At 49.2% G+C, this 23,398-nt stretch overlaps 2 protein-coding genes across 13 annotated transcripts in view; one reads left to right on the forward strand and one right to left on the reverse strand.

The window, feature by feature from the left end:
- Positions 1-1,441, forward strand: part of GSN (gelsolin) — a 62,012-nt gene extending 60,571 nt beyond the window's left edge. For all 12 annotated transcript variants that reach the window (XM_086414034.1, XM_086414025.1, XM_086414026.1 and 9 more), the window contains 2 exons: positions 382-442; positions 1,029-1,441. In XM_086414034.1, coding sequence (XP_086270160.1) covers positions 382-442; positions 1,029-1,198 — 231 coding nt within the window. In that variant the 3' untranslated portion in view covers positions 1,199-1,441. The remainder of the gene's footprint in view (positions 1-381; positions 443-1,028) is intronic.
- A 5,275-nt stretch (positions 1,442-6,716) lies between these two features.
- STOM (stomatin) overlaps positions 6,717-23,398 on the reverse strand; it is a 33,846-nt gene continuing 17,164 nt past the window's right edge. Inside the window, exons 3-7 of the mRNA XM_086414036.1 lie at positions 22,830-22,902; positions 20,993-21,075; positions 17,716-17,919; positions 16,380-16,514; positions 6,717-8,695 (exon numbers count right to left, since the gene is read on the reverse strand). Of these exons, the coding sequence (XP_086270162.1) occupies positions 8,501-8,695; positions 16,380-16,514; positions 17,716-17,919; positions 20,993-21,075; positions 22,830-22,902 (690 nt within the window). The 3' untranslated portion in view covers positions 6,717-8,500. The remainder of the gene's footprint in view (positions 8,696-16,379; positions 16,515-17,715; positions 17,920-20,992; positions 21,076-22,829; positions 22,903-23,398) is intronic.

Below are 23,398 nucleotides of genomic sequence, written 5' to 3' on the forward strand. Positions count from 1 at the left end.
GTCTGAGGCAGGTGGGACTTCCCAGCACAGGGGCAGCTACTGCTCAGCTTCAGCCGCCTGTGAGTGGTCGTGGTTGCCAGGCCCTCCGCGTTCTCAGGGGGATCTGCAGTCTGGATTGAAGGTAATCCGCTAGTGACTCCATTTGTCTAAGAAGACACAGCGGACCACCAGCCTCCAGTGGAGGGCGGGCCTGCAAAGCGGGGTGTCGGCCACCAGTTCGCCGTGTCTGTTCCCCAGCCCTCTAGTCACAGTCCGTGGGCTGTGAAGGGGAGGGGGGTGTCCGGCCCGCACCTGGAACCTCCTCCTCTTCCAACAGCAAGCTGGGCCAGTGCCCCTCGTGCGGCTTCATCTCACACCTTCCCTCTTCTGCCTCTCCTCCAGGTCTTTGTCTGGGTTGGTAAGGATTCTCAAGAAGAGGAGAAGACAGAAGCCCTGACCTCTGGTGAGGACCCACGCGTGCCTGCCGGTCTGTTTCGGGCGGTGGGGCGGGAGCAGCTTCCTGTGCGGGTCTGGGAGTTCGTGACAGCGGGGTGGGGGCTTCCTCCCCCACGGCCAGCCCCTGGTGAGCCCTCCCTGGGTGGTGAGAGAACAGCTCGGTTCCTGCAGAAGCCGTGGGTCACAGCAAGAGGAAGAGGCAGATAGAAGCTGCCTCGGGTTCCCAGGATGCCCAGGGACTAACCGCATCTGGATCTAGATGCAGGAAAGCAGGTCTCTGGTAGCTGAGTAGAGTCTGATTTGGGAGCTGGAAATCCAGAAGCTGGTTTCTTTAATACCTTCCAGTAGGGGACGCTAGAGAACAATGAGGCACGCCTTGTGAAGCTGGAGGTTAAACTGTGACCCCTGGCCTTTCCTGTGTTTCTGGGCGGGGCAGTGAAGGAGTCACGTGGTTGTCGTTGCCTTTAAGGAATGGTGGTGTCCAGGGGAGGGGTTGGGTGTTAGGGGCAGGGGGACCACAGCCACCGTAGGCGTGGAACCAGCTCTCCTCGGTGGTGGAGACACTGAGGATTCTTCTGCCCATGTGTCTGCAGCTAAGCGCTACATCGAGACGGACCCAGCTAATCGTGACCGGCGGACCCCCATCACTGTGGTGAAGCAGGGCTTCGAGCCCCCCTCGTTCGTGGGCTGGTTCCTCGGCTGGGATGACAACTATTGGTCTGTGGACCCCTTGGACAGGGCCCTCGCTGAGCTGGCTGCCTGAGGAAGGCAGGCCCCACCCCATTGCCGGCCAGTGCCTTTCAGAACTGTCCGCCCTTCGAGAGGAGACCTTAGAGTGAGCAGGGTCAACCTGGTGTGTGTGCGCGTGTGGTTGGTTTTTTCTTTTTCCTTTTTTTTTTTTTACTGTAGCCAAAACAGCCCTGCAAAAATTCAGGGTCCTTGCAGAATTGTCTCAAGTGTCTGTGCTTTTGAAAATTGAATTCAATAAAAAGCTTTTTGAAGTGTGTGACCTGCTGTGGTTGTTTGTCCTGAGAAGTATCCTCACTGTTCTGGGAAGGGTCCATGGGGTGGGGGTGGGGGGTTGGCCTGTGCCTGAGACCCAGTGAATGAGCTTCATTCAACCCACATATAAATCTGATCCTCCGAGAAGCAGATGCCAAGATGAGATGGAATGGGCAGAGACTGCACTAGGGGGAGAGTGCTTGTATGGAAGGAGATTGATAGGCAGCCAGAGGAGGCTGGAGAGCCTTCAGACAGATGCCATCTGACCCCACGTGAAGCAGGGAGGAAGAGGGGTTGGGTGGATGCGTCTTAGACAGCCGTGCAGTCCAGGAGGCTTTTGCATAGCTTTTGGGGAGTCCTGAGACAAAGTGAAAAAAAAATTAATGGCATAGTCCCATTTGTGTTGTTAATTTATTCTTTTGATCATTTGCAAATGTACGATTCAGCAGCGCTGAAGACACTGGTGGCGTTGTGGAGCTGTCCCCACCATCTCCACCCAAACCTTTTTCCTAATCCCCAGCTTAGCTTTATACCCTGTGCCCATGACACCACTCCTTCCCTCTTCCTACTTCCCATCTGCCCCTGGGAACCTTATTGCACTTTCTGTCTCTGTGAACTTGCCTGTTCTAGGTGCATCGTGGAAGTGGAACCATGCACTTGCCTTCTGTCTGGCTTATTTCACTTAGCTTGATGCTTTCAGGATTCATACATTTTACAGCCCATAAAGTAACTGCATTCTTTTTGTGGCTGAATACTATTCCATCGTGTGTGTATATACCGTCTCATTCATGCTTTCATCCATCGATGGACACTCAGATCCTCTCCACCTTTTGGCTGCTGTGAATAATGCCTCTGGGGGTCTTCCCTGGTGGTCCAGTGGTTAAGAATCCCTCTTCAACGTGGGGGACGGAGGTTCAGTCCCTGGTTGGGGGTGCTGCAGGGCAACTAAGATCCCGTGTGCCGCAGCTGAGAGTTGATGCAGACGAATAAATAGATTTTCTTTAAAAAAAAGTGTTACTCTGAACGTTGGTGTACAAATATTTGTTTGATTCAGAATGTTCTAGAGCCCATCAGCCAACAAAGGCGATGAAGGTCTCCCAGGAGCGGATGAAGTGTGTCTAATCGCCCCACTTCGGTCAGTCATTGGGAGGCACGGCCTTGGAACACTGGGGGCAAGGAGGTCAAGGCAGTAGCGGGACCCTAGAGTCACTTACACTCCCGGGGGTTGCCCTCCCCTGGAGCATCTACATGGCTCTTCTTCGTCTCCTCTGCTTGCCACGAGTGTTTCTGCTGACAGGAGGTGCCCCTGGGTGCTCTCCGAGTTTGCAGCATGGGTGAGGGCCTCTGTGCCCCTTTGGTCCCCAGACCCTGACTCTCTGCTCATGCTCACGTTGTCACAAAGTCCTGTTAGGCAGAAGAGGAAACAGGAGTCCAGAATGGGAGTGGCTAAAAGACAAGGAGGGGAAAAGCCCGAGAAAATAGGACAAAGGAAGGTCCAAGGACTGGAGTGAGGACCTCAGATGGAGCCCAGTTTACACAGGGCAGGCCCAGGGGAAGGAAAAACCATGTAAAAAGAGGAGCCAAAGGGCCGGGGGTCATGCACGGGCACTCTCTCTCTCTCTTTCCTCTTCGCATCTTTTGGGTCGGCTTGCCCTCATGCCTCGAGGATGTTATTTTCCTTTATTTTCTAAATAACACGGAGCTGTGACACCATCCAAGAGCTGTGACACGCTGAGGGCTTTAACGTCCGTCGCTTCAAATTTTTGTTGTAATGAGACAGAAACGAGGAAATTGCACACTCCCCTGACAGTGCCTGTTAGACATTTCCATGAACTCGTGTCTCTAAACCTTTTCTCCATGGAGATCCCAAATCAGTCCAAAGAACTGAAGAGGGACAAGCCCCTCCCCTCCCCTCCATCCTTCTGGTCTTTTCTCTGGTGGTTTCCTCTTTTGTTCCATGCCACCTCCCTCTCCCCCATCCCTATCAAGTTACAGAAGGAAAACTCCCCTGCAGAGGATGTAGAAGAACAGAAGCCAGTGTGAGGGGTTCTGGGGTGGGAAGGGCGTGTGTGTGTGTGTGTGTGTGTGTGTGTGTGTGTGTGTGTGTGTGTTTACACCATTGTTTCCAAAGCTGGCTGATCATGCAAATTGCCCAGGGAGCTTTTTAAAAGTATAAAATTCCCCAGGGGGAGCCCTACCTCAAGAGAGTCTGATTCATCGCAGAAGTGACGAATGTATCGGGGAAGGAATTTTCCAGGTGACACAGTCGGGGTGGGAGGTGGGTCAGGTCATGTCAGGCACTTGTGCTGTGTTGTGTGCTTGGTCGCTCAGTCCTGTCCAACTCCTTGCAACCCCACGGACTGTAGCCCGCCAGGCTCCTCTGTCCATGGGGATTCTCCAGGCAAGAATACTGGAGTGAGCTGGCATTTCCTCCTCCATGGAATCTTTCCAATCCAGGGATGGAACCCACATTGTGGGCAGATTCTTTACTGTCTGAGGCAGGGTGTGAGCAGCCCCGAGTCGGAGCTGGAGGGAGGCTGCTGTGCTCAGGGACAAACAGCAGGAATTGCGGGGCGGGGGTAAGGGGAGGCTAGGGCAGAAGACAGGGAAGGCAGGAATTCACAGAGGGCCTCAAAGTCTGCAGAGAGGGGGTTGGACTTGAACTTGTAATGCCTGCCTTTATTCCAGAAGGCCAATTTCAGGGTCAAAGCTATTAACATGACAAATGCGAAACTCTGGAACAAAGGGGCCTTGACCACCTGGAGCTTGTAGGGCTTCCCTAGCGGCGGGGAGGCCTGTCTAGACAGCTCCCAGTCCTGGCAACCTGAGGGAGTCCAGCACAGGTGAACCCGCCCTGCAGTTTTCATTTCCTTTTATCGGCATTCAAGGAGGTTTATTGGCCAATTTCTGTTTATTGGTGCCTGTGGCTTCAGAGAGAGAGACCTGTGAACTCTGAGAAAGGGAGTTGCCTGAGGCAACTGAATTGCTTCAGCCCCGTATTTTTTCTCTCAAAGGCAAAATAATGAGTCAGGAACACTATCACTTCAACCACATATTTTTCTCTTCCTAATGGTTTTTGAGAGACGGTGGATTCCATCATGTACGATGGAGAAGTCATTGCAAAATGCCATGAAATGCCCAAGTGCCAATGGGGCGTCTCCTGGAAAGAGGTTGGCCTGGGCTTAGAACCTGCATCCTATCTTGGACAATTCAGTTGAATAGATAACATATTTATGCCAGGCAGTGTGCAAGGCACTAAGCATAGGACAGAAAACTTACGTGAGCTTCAGTTTCCCCCCTGCAAAATGGTAATACTGTCTTTGTACAGTACCCAACCAGAGTTGTCACAATGGAGGGCTTGAAAGCTGGACTTCGAAGTCAGACCTGGGTTCAAGTCAAATTCAGTGATTTTAAAACTGGGATCAATAGAATTCTACGAGGTGCTTCAGTGATTTCACAATTTGGTTGAAATTTAGTTTTTAAAGTGGTAACAAATATCACAGACACTCGAAACAAACGGGAAACTGAAGGTAGAGCCTCATTTAAGGATGTAACTGCCTTTCTAACTCCAATTGTTTTCAATGCAGCCTCACTGATTGACATTAAGTAAATGTTATAAATGTGAACTTGAGAATTTATTCGTTTACTTTGGAGTTTCCTTTGAAAAAACAGGGGGAAAGGTTGCGGCTAAAAAGAAGTTTGGAAATAGGTGGTTCACTATTTCCTAGCAGAGTGACCTTGTGAAGCAGCCCAGTGTAAAGATCACAGAAATATTTTAAAAGGCCACGTAACCTCAGAGATCTGTGGAAGCCCGGTTTCCTCCCACTCAGGTGAGTGTGTTGTAACATGTCGTGGCTACAAACACCCAACCTACTTCTTTCACTCGGACTGAACTGACAGCCCAAAACTGAAGTTTAAGGCCTGCTTGGCTATGAATGCAAAATTCCACTAGTCAAATTTGAATCTCAACAGTGCTGAAAAGCTGTGGTCTGCATATAAAGTGACTGGTGGTGTGTGCACGGGAGTGGTGGGGGCAGGCGCTGTCACACGAGGGCACAACAGACGCCTCAGGAGTCTGACTGTAGACAGAGCCATGTTTGACTCTCAAGTCTGCTGCTTCCTAACCATGTGATGCTGGGTAAGGCACTCTGAACTCCAGGGTCCTCATCAGTAACATGGGGATAAAAATGCATCCCATCAAGCTGTTTTGAAGATAAAATGTGTGCACAAGTACTTGAGCACAGAGCCGGGTGCCTGCTGCTCCACAGGTGGTGGCCGTTGATCCAAGGCCGCTCTTCGTTTTCTCCGGGTTTCTCGGGGAGCTAGTGGTAAAGAACCCGCCTGCCACGCAGGAGACACGTGGAATGCAGGCTCAGCCCCGGGCTGGGACGATCCCTACAACAGGAAATGGAAGCCCACTCCCGTATTCTTGCCTGCAAAATTTCATGGTTCATGGACAGAGGAGCTCGGCAGGCCCCGTGCACGGGTCACAGGGTCAGCCATGGCTGTGCGTGCCTTTCGTTCATCTCGGCGGTGCTGGGCCTTGTCTGGCCGTGGCCGGGGGTGGAGGTGCTGCTCTGTACTTGTGGCACGCGGGCTTAGCTGCCCTTCGGCATGTGGGATCTTGGCTCCCTGCCTAGGGACTGAACTCCCGTCCCCTGCGTTGGAAGGCGGATTCTTAACCACTGGACACCAGGGAAATCCCTCAGGACAGTCTTTTAAAGGTTGAATGTCGCAGGTAACACCCATAGCTTTTTGGAGGGTAGGGGTTGTTTTTTCTCTTTATTTTAAAGCTTTCCAAATGGAAATATCCTATTTGCTTTTTCTGATAGATTTGTGATTATCGTAAAACATTAAAATATAGAAAAAGTGAAAGCTTCTATGTGATGTCTTCCAAAAACATCCATCCTTAACTCTTTGGTATAGGTTTTTACAATGCCCCCCATTGGTTTTATATCATTTATTCCTCTTTATAAGTAGGGTTTATTCCAGTGAGTTAGCTGGGTGACAGGAAGAAGTGAGGCCCTGTCCTGTTTGGGAAATCAGACCAGCCAAGGATTCGTGGATCTCAAACTCCTCAGGGAAGCTGCATGGACACCAGAGGGAGTAAGACACGACAGACGGCAGAAGGCCGTGGCCTCCCCTCTTCCTCTGGCCCAGGAAGAGTGTGCAGCAGCCAAAGCAGCCAGTCCAGGCCTGGAGAAACACATGTGCCACTTCTGAAAAACGAAATCCACACACACCACATGCAGGCAGAAACAGATTCTCATCCCAGAAAATCAGTATGAGCTCACACTTTATTATGCACAGCATTGCAGAGGGGGCCGCCTGGAAAAGCCCTCGCACTAAGGGGGCCACCTGGAAAAGCCCTCGCACTAACACTGCCCGCTGTCATCCTGCAGCTCCTTCTACGGCTCCTCTCTCCCAGGCGACTTAACTTCAACCCACAACCCACGAGGAAGAAGAGCGAAGACTGGTGTCTGGAAACAGACTCAAGGAACAGAAAGCACTGAACCTTAAAGTCTGAGAAGAGACTTTTAGCCAGGATATGCGGTTGTCTCCTGGTCCTTAGTAGTCAGGGGTGAGCCACCTCGCAAAAGAGAGAAAATCATTTCAATTTTAAAATTGAAAATAGAAATGCAGCTTGAGTTCCAAGTCAAAATGCTCCATATACATCTAATGAGCTCAGCCAGGACCCGGATCCACGGTGGTCCAAGGCTCCATAAAGTAAACTTGGAAATGGGCTGCTGGGGAGGGACTCAGGAAGACTGACAAGTGACCCGCTGAGGACAGATACAAGGGGCGGCTCTGGGTGAGGACACTGCTATTTTTAAATTTTTAAAAGTGATCTCACAGCTTCCAAGAGGAAGCGGTACAAATGCACTAGCCGGCTTTCCAGAAACCAACAGGAAGAATACCAGGTGCTTGGCTTCACAGGCATTTGTGAAACGGAAGATGCTTCCTAAAATTACAGCGGTTCAGAAGCGCTGACCAGTTCCTCCTTCAGCATCAACATATATGACAGAAAGATGACCAGGCAAATCAAAAAGAGCCATATCTCTACAGATATGCCAAGTTTGACTGTTCTTCCAAGCTCCTTGGATACTGTGTGCCTGACTATGAATTCCTTCTGTTACTTAATGAACGGTAACCAAGATAGCTCACAGCGTCCAAGAGTTGTTAACATGCAGACAGTAAAATATAGTTTTCTAAAGATGTATTTTATCAAGTATTAGTCCTTAAGCCATTCAAATTGGTGTATAAACAACTATTTATAGGACTTAGAGAAAATTTTATTTTAAAAATTCAAATATTTAGAATCTGACATATAAGAATAGGCAAAAGTGAGAAAAAAGCACTTCTGTGGTAAGTATTTAGCTGGTTTGAAAGAGAGAGGAATCATTTACTCATAAAGGGGCTCAATGACGTTAAAAACAACAACCCGCGTTGTTCTGAACGGATCCCTAAAGCAGTGGGTTTAAGGCCCTCAAGAATCTGGGTGATCATCTCCCTCGATCTTGACCTCCAGTGCTGACAGGCACTGGCAAGAACATGTCTCCTCTCAAGTAAGGAATAGTTTGCAACCTGCTCTGAGTTTAGAAAGTAGACGAACGTTAGGAAAATTTCCTTAATTAAGATTCCCCGGAAGTAAGGCACGCGTGGCCCAGAGAAGCTGCTTGTAGCCCAAGGTCACTATTCTCTGCAAAATGTTTGTCTTGCAGAGATACTCTATCTTCTTGCTTCTGGCCTGGAGGCTGATGGAGGGTGCAGAACGACTCGATGAAATCTGAAAGAAGATGGACTTCACCTATCATGGAGCAATCTAAACACATGAACTTTTAAATATTTTAGAGTAAGGTTATCTTACATTAATCACCTCTCTCTCTCATGTCGTATTTACAAGCTAACAACCTTCATCTGTTGCTAGGATCACTACGCGTTGTAAGAATATCACACTCAACCTATGGAACAGGGGAGGGAGGGAGAAAGGCCCAGCGTGCACCCCTCCACCTCCCGGCTGAGGGCCGGTTTGGGCCCGTCTCAGCTCTGCCGCCCCCTCGGCTCACTGTTTTGGCCCCATGATAGTCTGCAGCATGTCTATGGGCAGAGGGAAGATGATGGTCGAGTTTTTCTCAGCAGCAATGGTGGTCAGCGTCTGCAGGTACCGCAGCTGGAGGGCGGCGGGAGACTCGGTGATGACCATGGAGGCCTCTTTCAGAGCCCTGGACGCGTTCATTTCTCCCTCAGCCGCAATGACCTACGGAGCAGCGGCAAGAAGAGATTAAACCAGAGGAAACGCTGGTTGTCAAGCTGCAGCCTTCAAACTAGGGCACGTCTGGCTCCAGCCACACATTTCCAGGGAGTCGGCCAGAACAGTTCCCAGGAAAACAGCTTCCAGATACTCAGTTTCTGCGATCTTCTCCCTGTAACTGATGTGCCTGAGTGTGTGCCGGAGGTCAAGACACCGTCTTTACAGGAGGGGGGATGGACCGGGGGATGCGAACCGATTTATATGCAATGCTATGGATCTAATGGATAACCAATGGGAACTGACTGTAGCACAGGGGACTCTACTCAAGGCTCTGGTGACCTATATGGGAAGAAAATCCAAAAAACAGGGGATGGATGCATACGTATCACTGATTCACTTTGCAGCACAGGAGAAACGAACATTATGAAGCAACTATACTCCAATAAGAATTGAAAAAAAAGACATCCTCTTTTACTATTTATTGTCTTTCTCCCATTTCCAGGGCGTCAAACAAAGGGAAAATTCAGAATTCTGTGTAGGAGTTGAGAAAGTGAATGACCCAAATGACTGGATACAAAGCCTTTTGCAAGTCAGATAGATTTTCAATTCTTTGATTTCAAAGAAAGGGAAGAGGACCTTATTGTACTGCAAGCTGATAGATAATTAAAAATGTTTTTCATGAAAGATCAAAAAAGTCATAGGATTTTTCAGCACATAGATTCAGAGGGAGTGCTAAGTACTGTATAAAAGTATTTAAAAAAACCCCTTCCATTTCCATCTACTTATTTATATGAATAAGATTTCTTACTTCTCATACTTGTAGAAACGAAAAATAAGAGAACTGATGCCAACTCTTGCCTATTCTAGCAATAAGTAAGAGCCGTCGACAAGACACGGACTCATTCTTCATTCATCTCATTGAGACCCTTGGTTGTAGTCAGAGAAAACTGTGAAGTAGTTTAACTTATATACTAGATGTGTTTCAGAAGGGTGATGAAATAATTCATAACAAAATATATTAGGAAAGGACTCTGTAAGGATGTGAAATGAAAACATAAATTCAAGGAGAAAAACGAAAAATGAAAATTCCTAACTATTAAAAGAGCTTATTTTCTCATCATTCTATAAAATAGAGAATGGAATCATTGTTACCTAAATTTCAAAGAAAGCATTTAAAATGAATGATGTTAACAGTTTTACCTCAAAATGTCAATATTTAAAACATGCCAGGACTTATATGTTTGGCAAATATCCACATTCAAAATGAAAAAATGTACATGTCTATTTAAAATGTGAGATGGGACACACAGATTTTCTGAATTCTTTGAGGGGTTATGTGAGCAAAGCTTGAAGGCTTTTGGAGAGGTGGGGAGGGCAGGGGTTTTAGAGTTTAGGTGGCTGCTGCTGCTGCTGCTGCTAAGTCACTTCAGTCGTGTCCGACTCTGTGCAACCCCATAGACGGCAGCCCGCCAGGCTCCACCGTCCCTGGGATTCTCCAGGCAAGAACACTGGAGTGGGTTGCCATTTCCTTCTCCAATGCATGAAAGTGAAAAGTGAAAGTGAAGTTGCTTAGTCATGTCTGACTCCAAGAGTACTGGAGTGGGTTGCCATTGCCTTCTCCAAGAGTTTAGGTGGTCTTGAGCTCAAATTGCAAACCTAACGCTTCCTAGCTGAATGTCCTCAGAAAGGTTATTTAACATTCTGAGCCTCAGTTTCTTATTCTTAAAATGGGAAAGCACCGACCTCATGGGACCATTGTAAGGAAGACAGAGGTCTGTTACGTGTTGAAGTGTATAAACAGAGCTAATTACATAGCAAGGGCGAGTGACCAGACCTAACTTTTGGATCCACCTATGCCCTAATTCTTAAGAGAGTCAGAAGCCAAGTCAAGGCAGCTATTCCTAAGTCCTAATCCTAGGAGGACAGGTGTAAAGATACCATAACCCTCCTAAAAGTATAGTTAGGTTGTTCTCACAGGAATCTCAAAATACTAATGGTTTTTTTTTTCTTCTTATGCTAAATTTTTATTTCAATGCAACTGCATAAGTATGAGTATTTATTCAACGTATAACAATTATGACATCCACAGGGAATTTCTTAGGGGAAATAAGACTGCAAACACTATTGCACAGATCCTAAAAAACTATTAGGCTGGTAAATCTACAACTTACAGCTGGAGGTTTTCAATACTTCTGTGAATATGAGAATTGAAAGCAATGGTCTTACGACCAGTATAATTTCATTCAGTTACACAGTAAGCTTTGGGGCCTCCCGGGTGTCAAGACCTATAAAGGGGCTAGGGTAGAGGAGGGACTCCTCCACGTCCTTCAGCTCCTGGCCAAGCAGGGCAGATGGACTCGGAAGCAGATCATTTCATTCCAACGTGACAAATGCTGACTGAGGCAGGTACAAGGCCCAGAGCTGGCAGGAAGAGGAAAGCAGTTTTTGCCAAAGGTGAAGTGGTGGGGTTATGCCCTCGATGAAGCGGAACAATAGAGGATGGAGGCCTTGCTGTTTGGACTAAGGTGAGAAAGACTATTTCAGGCAGAACATGGGAAAAGGTACTGCGGTATAAAAAAACCTAGTGTTCCAGGAAACTATAAGCAGGTGAGCACTGTGAGGAGGAGGGGGAGGTGGGGGCGAACAGGGCAGAGGGGGAGTGAACTGTGAGTGGGGGAGGGGGGAGGGGGTGAATAGGGAGGGGGGTGAGCAGGAGGGGGAGGTGGGGGTGAACAGGAGGGGGAGGTGGGGGTGAACTGGGGGGGCTGAACAGGACGGGGAGGGGGGTGAACAGGAGGGCGGGAAGGGCAGCAGGGACCCAGGTGTTCGTCTTTATCCTGAAGGCGGTGGGAAGCCTCAGAGTTAGAGAAAAGCCTCCACCAGATGTTAGAGCATCAGTATGAGAAGAGACGGAGGAGAGCTTTCGGAGTGACCTGGTGTCAGTCACCAGTGGTGTGGGCGGAGAAGGAAATGGGCTGTTGAGACTCAACAGTGTGGGGTGGACTGGGCGGGACTCGAGGGGCACAGGCTGTGTCTGGGTTCTGTGCTGTGCATTAGGTGAGACAGAGGAGCCTTACTGGAAGAAGGGACCAGATTAGAGGATAAAAACTGGAATTTATCAGCATTTTAAAGCATTATGTCCCCCTAAGTGTGTGGGAAGGGCCCAGTGCCAGCCACACTGAGAAGAACTCTGGGAACTGTCTCCCAGGCAAGGCCTGGACAGAACACACAAGCTGACCCTGCCACGGGCACAGCAGGCTCTGATTTTTCCCGTCAGCTCAGATGTCCAATAAGGCGCTTTTTTTTTTCCCCCTGTCTGGACACAGATCAACTGCAAAGATAGCTCAGCTCCCACTACCAATCAGCACACCATTTCTTGGCTGGGAAGCCAGACCCACCCAGCTGGGCACACATTTTGTTACTAGAAAAGCTGGTCTGAGTGAGCTGCCAAAGATGTGAACACAATACCCTAGCCGTGTCTAATACAAGCCAAGCGGGTGCTGTGGGCAGGGTCTTAGAAACCAGGCACTCGCAGTTTCTGCCAGAAGCCCGGAGCCCTGTCAATCGACACTTCCTATTCACAGAGCATCGTGTCAAAGCTCGGAGAAGGCAATGGCACCCCACTCCAGTACTCTTGCCTGGAAAATCCCATGGACAGAGGAGCCTGGTGGGCTGCAGTCCACGGGGTCGCTAAGAGTCAGACTGAGCGACTTCCCTTTCACTTTTCACTTTCATGCATTGGAGAAGGAAATGGCAACCCACTCCAGTGTTCCTGCCTGGAGAATCCCAGGGACAGGGGAGGCTGGTGGGCTGCCATCTATGGGGTCGCACAGAGTTGGACATGACTGAAGCGACTTAGCAGCAGCAGCAGCAGCAGCAGCAGCAGCAGTGTCATAGCTGGTGAGTTCAGGCCTGTGGAAGGGTCCTGCTGTCTCCTCCTGCGGCCCAGGGGGCTGCTCTGAGGGAAGGGCTGGAAAGGCCACCTGCGTCCTGTACTCCACCCGCTCAGTTATCACACAACTAGGTCCAGAGGTGCAAGCCCAAAGCCCATGCCAGGCACTTTTCTGAGAATCGTGACAAAGGAAAAAAGGGAGAATCTGCAAGCACAAAAGATATTACATTTCCAGTCATGGTCTGAAAACCTTAAAAGAGGTCCCGCTAACATAACAGTTCAGGAGAATCTGTCCTCTTGTAACTTTTCTCTCAAATGACGCTTGTGAGCACTTAATGTGCTCATTTTCTTTGCAGTCTAGGAAGTCTTCATCTCAACCATTATCCATTCAGCTAGCAGCGGATGTCTGGATAATCTCTAGTCAGGGGTACTACAAAGTGCTGCTGTGAACACTCCAGCACACGTCTTCTGGGAAACAAGCATGCATTCCGCTCAGATCCACGTGGCCAGACGCTCCAGAGCTGTTGCACCAATGCGTGTTCTCGCCACCGAGACCTCCCCCTCCCCCACACTTGGATCTTTCTTTCTTGTTTAAACCCATTACAGTGAATGTTTAGAGTGGCATCTGCTTGTGACATGAGTTTGCATTTCAGGCTAATTAACTTGAGGAATTTTTCTCTGAAGTCTCTTAGTCGATAGACTCTTACAACCTTTTCCTTTGCAATTTATTTAAGAAACAGTGACCCCTATTTCTCTGAGAACTTGAATACTGGGCCTTGTGGTTGTTGTAGGATAACTGGACTCTATGGAAGAATTAAGACTCCTTGAGATTCTGTGTGTTAACCCCACCCTTACTGCTACTGCTAAGTCGCTTCAGTCGTGTCCAACTCTGTGTGACCCCATAGACGGCAGCCCACCAGGCTCCCCCGTCCCTGGGATTCTCCAGGCAGGAACACTGGAGTGGGTTGCCATTTCCTTCTCCAATGCATGAAAGTGAAAAGTGAAAGGGAAGTCGCTCAGTCGTGTCTGACTCTTAGCGACCCCGTGGACTGCAGCCCACCAGGCTCCTCCGTCCATGGGATTTTCCAGGCAAGAGTACTGGAGTGGGGTGCCACTGCCTTCTCCGAACCCCAACCTTAAAGACAGCCAGATCCAGTGAGAGCCCAGTAATTCAGAAACCTAAGTGACTTTATTTTTTCTTATAAAGCGAAGTCAGGAGCTCTTTCCTAACTGGTGGAATGTTTGCAAAGGAGGCTCAGTCCTTCCTGGAAAGAAGGCAGTGAGGAGCACAAGAAATCTTAATTTCCACAGTCACTAATCAACTGTGTGATTTTGAGATCACATCACTTTTTTGGGGTTTGATATTTTTGTCAAAATAGTGGGAATGGCAAATGCGTTTTGTTCTCAGGGCCAATTTCAAGCAGCTGTGGGTGGTTACCGAGTGTGCATCAGGGCTTCCCAGCTGGCGCTGGAGGGAGAGCCTGCCTGCCAGTGCAGGGGACTCGAGAGACATGGGTTTGATCCCTGGGCTGGGAAAATCCCCTGCAGGAGGAAATGGCAGCCCACTCTAGTGTTCTTGCCTGAAAAATCCCATGGACAGAGGAGTATGGCAGGCTATAGCCCATAGGGTGGCGAAGAGTCAGGTATTACTGAATCGACTTAGCTCGCCCGTACGCACACCTAGAGTGCTTCAGCAGCATTCTCAGGTCAAGCCCAAGCTCAGTGGAAAGCAGCGCTGTGGTCAACGACGGGCATGGGAGCTGGAGGGGGACAGGCAGCATTTGTCACCTTCAGAAGATAATCTCTAAGGACCCTTGGGGCGCCAATATTCTGTATCGTCTATGTATGATAAATTATATTATTCAACGTGGTTTGGGAACGGGGCTTTTGGTTAATGACAGATTCTAGGTAAAAGGGATCCCTCATTTTCAAAATAACTAAATTATAGTGAGGCATAGTTAATATCATTCTCATAAATACAATTAAATCTTCTAAATAAAATATCATGGTTTGGAGAGAAAAGACTTGAGGGCCCTGCAGTGTCGGAAGCGCCAGTCAACCCACTGTTGTTCAGTCGCTCAGTCGCGTCCAACTCTGCGACCCCACGGACGGCAGCCCACCAGGCTCCTCTGTCCATGGGCTTTTCCAGGCAAGAGCACTGGAGTGGGTCGCCATTTCCTTCTCAAGAAGATCTTCCTGACCCAGGGATCAAACATGAGTCTCCTGCTTGGCAGGTGGATTCTTTACCACTGAGTCACCTGAGAAGCCCAATTAACACATTAGGAAAATCTAAAAGTTCTGGTTAGTGAAACATTCTGGATGCAGTGTGTCAAATGAATCTATTTGGTGCTGGCTAAAAAATTAGAGTGACCCATCTGTGGCTTTGGAGAAGGCAATGGCAACTCACTCCAGTACTCTTGCCTGGAGAATCCCATGGATGGAGGAGCCTAGTAGACTGCAGTCCACGGGGTCACTAAGAGTCGGACAGGACTGAGCGACTTCACTTTCACTTTTCACTTTCATGCAATGGAGAAAGAAATGGCAACCCACTCCAGTGTCCTTGCCTGGAGAATCCCAGGGACAGGGGAGCCTGGTGGGCTGCGGTCTATGGGGTCACACAGAGTCAGACACAACTGAAGCGACTTAGCAGCAGCAGCATCTGTAGCTTACAGGGCATCCTAACAGAAGGGCAGGGTTCTGTGGTTAGCCAGTTATCACCAGCTGCTACTGTTTTCTAACAACAACAAATTGGTTCGCTACTGGTATCTTGGGAGATCTGTCACGTCCACAGCAACTGCTCCTATGAAGACTGTCCCTCTTCCTCCATCTATTCACAGGTGAGGGGGTGTGGGACCTTTTTAAGATCTTTGATCGAAGCTGGGTCACTCTGAAGTGAATCTGGGGTGGGGGCTGGTCTGCTTCCCACAGCATTCGGCCGGGAGACACACGCACTTGAGAACCAGACCTTCTCCCCTCCAGCTGTCTGCAGCGAGGCGAGGCCCAGGATGTGGAATGCCTGCCTCCCCTGAGGCTGCCTTCTGGTCTCTGGCTTTGATTCTGGTGAGGCTTGACTCTACTTCCTACCCTTGGGTTTGGTAAGACATCCTTATGAACTCATTTGAACATATCTTCTTTTCCAGATTCACAAATATTCCCTCAGCACCTCCCATGGATGTCACACACCCATGCAGGGTTAAAACACAGTCAGGGATGATGATTTAAAAAAAAGACAAAAAGGGGAAAAAAATCAGACATCAAGGAAAAAGAAGTGGGAAAAAAAAAAGAGGAGAGAAAGGAAGATGGAAACTGTAAGAAGGAAGAACAACTTGGGAAAAGGAAGAAAGAGACAAAAATAAGGAAGGGATGGGACAGCCGTTCACTCTGAAGTCAGACTGTTGGTGTGTCCTTAACAGAGGGCTGGGAGAATAACGCAGGGCGTACGCAGTTCTAACAGAGCCAGGCAGCTACCTATGTACTGGAATTCCTAGGAGGTGCGGTTTGTAAGAAAGCAAGGTGAAGGACAGTATGTGCTGTGACCCTACTTCTGTAAAATAGGCCAGCAGACTGACAGCCTAGTCAATAAACCCCAGTGAAAATCTGGGGGTGTCAACATATACACTGAGCTGGTAAGAGTAGTGGCCTCTGGTGGGAGGGGATATGATTTAAAGTGATGAGGAGAGCTTTCATCTTTGCTACTTTGGGACTATTTGGATTTTTTACAACCAGCATGTTTACATTGTATATTTAAAAAGGAAGACTCAACGGGAAAAACAAACCACACAAAAAACACAAAGGTACCTTGGCTCGGGCCTCCCGGGACGCCTCTGCCTCTGCAGCCATGGCTCTCTGCAACTGCACTGGCAGCTTCACGTCCTTAATTTCCACGCGCTCCACCTTTATTCCCCAGTCATCAGTGGCATCATCCAGGGTACACTGTTAGGAAGACAGAAGGCAGGCTGAAAATGTTCAGTCCTCGCTCAGGAGCCTAAGGCAGCTGTGTTCACTGGGATCTGGAGTGGGTGAGGCGCTGGTGGAGGGCTGCGGAGAGAGTCAGCCACGGCGGCATGCAGGCTGAAGTGGGAGGCTGGATTACTGGGAAGTTTTCTTGATTCTGCTCCTAATAAGCTAATGTGGGTTGGCAAACGTTTTCTAAAAGAGCTAAATTCCTTCTGCTGCTGCTAAGTCGCTTCATTCGTGTCCAGATCTTTGCGACCCAATGGACTGTAGTCCTCCAGGCTCCTCTGTCCATAGGATTCTCCAAGCAAGAACACTGGAGTGGGTTGTCATGCCCTCCTCCAGGGACCTCCCTGACCCAGGAACTGAACCTGCGTCTCTACGGCTCCTGCACGGCAGGCGGGTTCCTTACCCGCCTTAGTGCCTCCTGGGAAGCCCTAAAAGGGTTACAGTGGCTACTGATTTTCAGTGTCTGTTGCAACTAACTCTGCTGTGCAGATTAAAAGTGGCCATGGAAAATAATATACCAATCAATGGGTGTGGCTGCATTCTAATAAAACTGCACTTATTAAAACAGGTGGCCAGAGAACTCCTGAGCTAATGGGACTGTGCAAGCCAGGCTACTTCTTTGTGCTTCAACCTCCTCCCTTTACAACGGGAGGAGTGAAATCACACTATTCCATTTCATACGGTTGTTGGGGCATCACAAGAGACCAAAGAAATCTGCACAAACAGTAACAGTTCAGGTGATGGTACCTGATTTTTTTTGACCAAGTCAGATTTGATTCATCATCTGTTATGAAGGCAAGATTGGAAAGTGCAGGAGTTACAAACAAAGTCATAGGACTCGCACAGAACGTGGCTCCAGCCATACCTGCCCTGGCTTGCAGAATAGCCTCTGAACTATTATGCTAAAAGAAAAAGGCTAACACTAACTTTGGGGAAAAAAATTTATACTGGAGGGAATTTAAAAACAATGCACGCATTGGAGTGTTATTAACCTATAACCAACTTATATGAAAAAAATCCCCCTCCATCAAGCTTGGGGAGAGTTTTCTATGAAGAAAAAAAGGCCAGTGATTCTCCAAGTTGACTTAATGAAAAGTTGTCAAATGCCCATGGGCCCTGTACTCCTCTTCCCAAACCTGCAGTTGAGCTGCGCCAGCGGTGCCCACCTCACCTGCATGTTGTGTGCGATTTCCTCCCTGTCAGAGAGGATCTGGGAAAGGTTCTTGGTGCCCAGGACGTTCCTCAGGGTCGTTTGTGCCAAGAGACGGGTTGCTGAGTCAGCGTTGGTGATGTTTGCCACGGCCAGAGTAGCGTTCTGCACACGGTAATAGACCACGCCGTCCACGCTGATGGTGACCGAGTCCTTAGTGAGGATCTGCGACGCAGGGAGGCAACGGGAAGTCCATCAGCCTCCCCTTTAATAAGGCTGCAAGGACTGTGATCCCACTGAATGTCTTAAAATAAGAGCTGATTTTTTTAGTAAGTGCTATTGACTGAATGTTTGCATCTCCCTAAAATTCATGTTGAAACTCCATCCCCAATGTGTTGGTGTTTGGAGGTGGGGCCTTTGGGAGGCCACGAGGGTGGAGCCCTCATGAATGGGATTAGCACCCTTATAAAAGAGACCCCAGAGAGACCCCTCCCCCTTCTACTACATGAGATCATAAAGTGAGGACACAAACAGTGATCTAGGAATGGGGAGGCAGGCCCTCATCAGACACCACATTTGCTGGTGTCTTCACCAGCACTACTTCAGAACTGTGAACACTACATATCTGGTTTATAAGCCACCGAATTTGTTACAGAGACCGCAAGGGACTAAGACCGCCAAGTATCAGGATGTTCACTATGTCTTAAAAATTTTAATAAAGTACTTTCGTTTACTATTAATTCCATTCACTCATTTGCTCATTCAACACATACTGAGACTTAGTCACAGTCAGTAGCCGGCACTGTGCTAGGTTTCAGGGATAAAGGCATGAAAAACACTTAGTTCCTACTTTCAAGGAGGTCAGGGAATCAAGGGACGCTCTAAGGGACAAAGATGGGCAGTTGCAGGTGGCAGAGGTGAGACATGAACTAACTCTTGAAAAAGGAAATAATTTTCTGAGGATGGAGTGAGAGTATCCAAGGCAGACAGCAATGTGTGACAAGGGGCGGGGGCGCCAGAGAGCCTGTGTCTGATGAGCCTGAAGCAGTGCAGTGTTACTGGGACCAAAGAACTGAACTCTCTTCACAGGGCGATGTCAGGGTGAAAGCATATTTACAGTGTGCTTCATAAAATGGTTACAGGACACAGACCCAGTGTGTCAGTGCTTCCTGTCACGTTCAACGGCAGAGTCCTTGGTTTGGTTCAAAGCCCTTTGATACCTGTCCTCTGGCCTCCTTCCTCCCCACTCCTGCACACGTCCTCCACTGGACGATGTGGGGCTCCCACATGCACCACGCTCCTTGTCCCGGGCCTCCCTGCAGGCGTTCCTCTGCTAGGGGGTCCCCCTCATCTCTCCTCCCCACAACGTCAGACGGGTACGGCATCTAAGACACAGCTCAAGTGTCCTCTTCTCTATGAAACTTGCCTGACCCTCCCGGCAGAGTTACACACTCATTCCTTCACCCAGTCCCTGCAGTGACGTGATTTATTGACACCACTGCCTCCCTGTTCGACTATGAACTTCTGAAGGCAGTCTGTCCTTTTATCTGTAGCACTGGCAGAGTGCTTGATACACAGCAGGTAGTCAGTAAAACAGGAGAAGGACTAGACTGTGGGAGGAGCAGTGTGGGGAGAGTCAGGAGGCCTCAACTACAGTCCCAGCTCTGCCAGCTCCTCCTCAGGGACCTCCAGCGAGGGCTTTCAGCTGTTTGACTTAGCGACTCCTCATCTGTAAGATGGGGCTACTAATATTGCCCAATTCTAAGCAAATTTCTTTGAAGGTCAAAAAAGATGTTTGCAAGTGAAGCCATTTTGAGAATGTAAAGATGTACATGGGAAAAAGTCATAAAAATGGTAATAGCTGTTTAGTTCTGCCAGGCATAAAAAGAGTTAATTCTTTTTTCTCAGTAACATAAAAATACTTCAAATTTGGAGAAGTGGGGAGTTTGTAAATAGATACATAATATATTACCATCTTGTGTGAAAATTAATTTTTTCCCATGATGTGATGGAAAATGTTGGTCATTTCTAAAGGAATTCTTGCCATGGAGACTCTGCCATGGCTGGAGCTTTGTAAAGTTGCAGCTTCTCTATCTACTGATTATTGTAGGCAGAGTGTTTATCTTCCTTCATAACAAGTTCACAGGGGATCAGAAAAAGGACTGCTTGCCAAGTTTCAAACCGCTCTGCGTTCAGGGAGCAGCTGGAAGGCAGAGGCTTGCCGTGACCCTGCCAGATGCTCGCTGTGTTTACAGAGGAAAGTGCCAGAACTCCCTGCTACCCTCAGAGGGCTCCTTCTAAGAGTCAACCTTCCACACAGAGAATACAGACGTGCTCTCAGTCTTGCTTTTACGGGTAAAACGATTTCTGGTGTCACTACATACGTGTGGATTACAAAGTCTCGCCTCACTGACTGCTTGGCTCAGGACCAGCAGCGAAGCTTCTGAGCTGCTCTCTGGATTCTGTGACCAGGCTCCACCGCTCTGCTGAGGGCCTGGCCTCGGGCCAGCAAACACCAGCAGTTCTCTTTGGTCCTGCTTCTCAGGCCTTCTACCTGTGATGGTCATGACGCCCCCTCAGACACAAGGGCCAGGATGGCCATCACTGTGTCAAGGGCTGGGACAGAACGAACGTAGGATGCACTCAGCATGGAGCTGTCCCACAGCTAAGCCTTGACCCGGGACTCTGAAGGTCCTGGCCCTGTCCTTGAGTCGGGAGGAATTCTTGTCTACTTTCTGGGATTCTGCTGTGAGCTTCAACGGTGAGGCACTTTGAAAAAGCACGAAATAATTACTCATATAAAATATCATATTCTTATCTAAAATACCAAATGGGCAGTCTCTAATTCTTTGGCTTCTAACCAGTTTACCCAGAATACTGTCAAGCACTGTAAGAGGAATGTTCTATCAGAAACCCAGAGAGAAGTGTGGTAGGGAGAGCGCTGATGACAGTGGTAATGGTGAATTATGCTTACACTGACGCTACAGTACGTTTATAATAATAATAAGCACTTTCACAGCGCTGACTACTTATCAGCCTCTGCTCTAAGCACTTTGCATAGAGCGTCTCATTTAGTCCTCACAAGAACTCTATAGAGTAGGTCCTGCTATTATAACCTCTACTTTATAGATGAGGAAATGCGGGCATAAAGAGAAGTTAAAGAACTTGCTGGAGGTCACCGGGCCAGAAACCGCTGAGGGCAGAGGGGCTCTCCAGCTGTGCTGTGGCCGCTGGCCCTGCTGCCTCTCCACGCCAGGCCCCGGACAGCTCAGTCACCCACAGCAAACGACAACCTTACCTCCTGAGGAGGAATATCAAATGAAATAGTCCTCATGTCCACTTTGATGAAGCTGTCAGTGCACGGCAGAATAAAAAACAAACCTGCAACAGAGACATACCTGAGGTCAGTGCACACTGGCTCCTCACTCATCAGCTCACCGTGCCCTTCCTTGTCACAGGATCAACCCGATTAACCGCAAGGAAGCAGGGCGTCTCAGTGGGTGCGCTGGGAGCCAGGAACGGCACCCTGGACCCCCGAGTGGATACGCTGGGAGCCAGGAACGGCACCCTGGACCCCCGAGTGGGTGCGCTGGGAGCCAGGAACGGCACCCTGGACCCCCGAGTGGGTGCGCTGGGAGCCAGGAACGGCACCCTGGACCCCCGAGTGGGTGCGCTGGGAGCCAGGAACGGCACCCTGGACCCCCGAGTGGGTGCGCTGGGAGCCAGGGACGGCACCCTGGACCCCCGAGTGGGTGCACTGGGAGCCGGGAACGGCACCCTAGACCCCCGAGTGGATATGCTGGGAGCCAGGGACGGCACCCTGGACCCCCGAGTGGGTGCACTGGGAGCCAGGAACGGCACCCTGGACCCCCGAGTGGATACGCTGGGAGCCAGGGACGGCACCCTGGACCCCCGAGTGGATACGCTGGGAGCCAGGAATGGCACCCTGGACCCCCGAGTGGGTGTGCTGGGAGCCAGGGACGGCACCCTGGACCCCCGAGTGGGTGCGCTGGGAGCCAGGGACGGCACCCTGGACCCCCGAGTGGGTGCGCTGGGAGCCGGGAACGGCACCCTAGACCCCCGAGTGGATACGCTGGGAGCCAGGGACGGCACCCTGGACCCCCGAGTGGGTGCACTGGGAGCCAGGAACGGCACCCTGGACGCCGCGGCTTTCTCCCCACAGCCAGCCGTCCCCTCGAGACCTGTGGGCTGCATTTCCTTACTCCGCTTTTACTGTCACCCATTTGCTCTCACTCACCATTGTTTCTTGGCCGTCCCACACGGCATGTGGGATCTTAGTTCCCCGCAGGGACTGAACCCGTGCCCCTACAGTGGAAGCGGAGTCTTAACCACTGGACCACCCGGGAAATCCCTGTTTCACTTAGACCGATGCAATTGCTTCTTATGCCATCTTGCTGTTTCTTCCAGTTTGCTTCCCACAAACAAGCCGTACCACGCCCTGCACAACCTGTCCCTGCTGACCTCTTCACCACCCTCCTCTTCTCATCCTGCACGCCGGCTCGGCTGGGCTGCCTGCAGTTCACTGAGCCTACAGGGCTCTTCTCTGCATGGCTCTGCACACGTTCTGATCCTGGGGACACCTCTCCTCCAGTTCTCACCTTTTCCTGCCGAGATGTCACCTCCAGAAAGCATCCTGCTACTTGGGGCCGACACTCTTCTCTGGGCTTCCACAGCCACCTGTGACTTCCTGACATAACACTGACCACGTGGGACTGTAACTGTCAACTGTCTCCTTGCCGGCGTCCCACCACCAGGCAGAAAGGTGGCAGAGACTCTGTTTTCATGTCCCTTGAATTCTCAGAGCCTGGAACTCAGTGGGAGCTTAACTGAAGTTTGCCGAAAATAATGACTGGAAGCATTTATTTCAGTAGGGATTCTCACACTCAAATTTCGATAGCTGCAGCTATTTCTGGCCTAAAGATAATCTTATCAACTCAAATAGGAAGGGGAGGGGAGAGGCGGGAAGGAAAGGGTAATTTCTGGTAGGCCGTACTGCTATTGTTGCACAAATTCTGCTGTGAGAAGTCTTCTAAGTCAACAGAGACCTTCATGAAGGAAATCACATCAGTAAAAGGATGCATTTTGCTTTCCAGACCAACAGTGCAAGCACTCACCAGGTCCTTTCGCTCCTCCTTGTAAGATGCGACCCAGTCTAAAGATGATAGCTCTTTCATATTCTTTTATGATCTAGATTAAAAACACAAATCATAATTTAACATGAGGAGTACAAGTAGTTACATGCATACTTTTGAAATATAATATTTCTCCTCTAAATAGGTGAGATCTTTATAACACCAGATAACAGCTATAGGCAACATGTTAATGTTTAGTGACCCCTCCCAGAATAACCAAGAATTAAGTACTTTTTTGTGGATTACAAAAGCAGTAGATATTCACTGAGTAAAATCTGGATAGTATACAAAGAGTATACAAAAGCAAATTCACAACTTCACTCCTCAGCTGTTAACAATGTTATTCAATTACTCATGAATTGTCAACACAGGGGGAAAAAAGTTAACAGCCTTATAGCTTGTCTTCTGGTTCCTTAAATTATAATAGTAACTAATCTGAAAATTCTTAGAGCATATTTTATCTTTTTAGGAATATGTAAGTGACTGTCATTTATCACAGTATTAATAACTTCATGGAAAATAGATGGGAAACAGTGGAAACAGAGGCAGAC

This window comes from Bos grunniens, chromosome 8, assembly GCF_055505025.1.
Source record: "Bos grunniens cultivar Pamir isolate PY7600 chromosome 8, Bosgru_T2T1.0, whole genome shotgun sequence".
Lineage (NCBI taxonomy): Eukaryota > Metazoa > Chordata > Mammalia > Artiodactyla > Bovidae > Bos > Bos grunniens.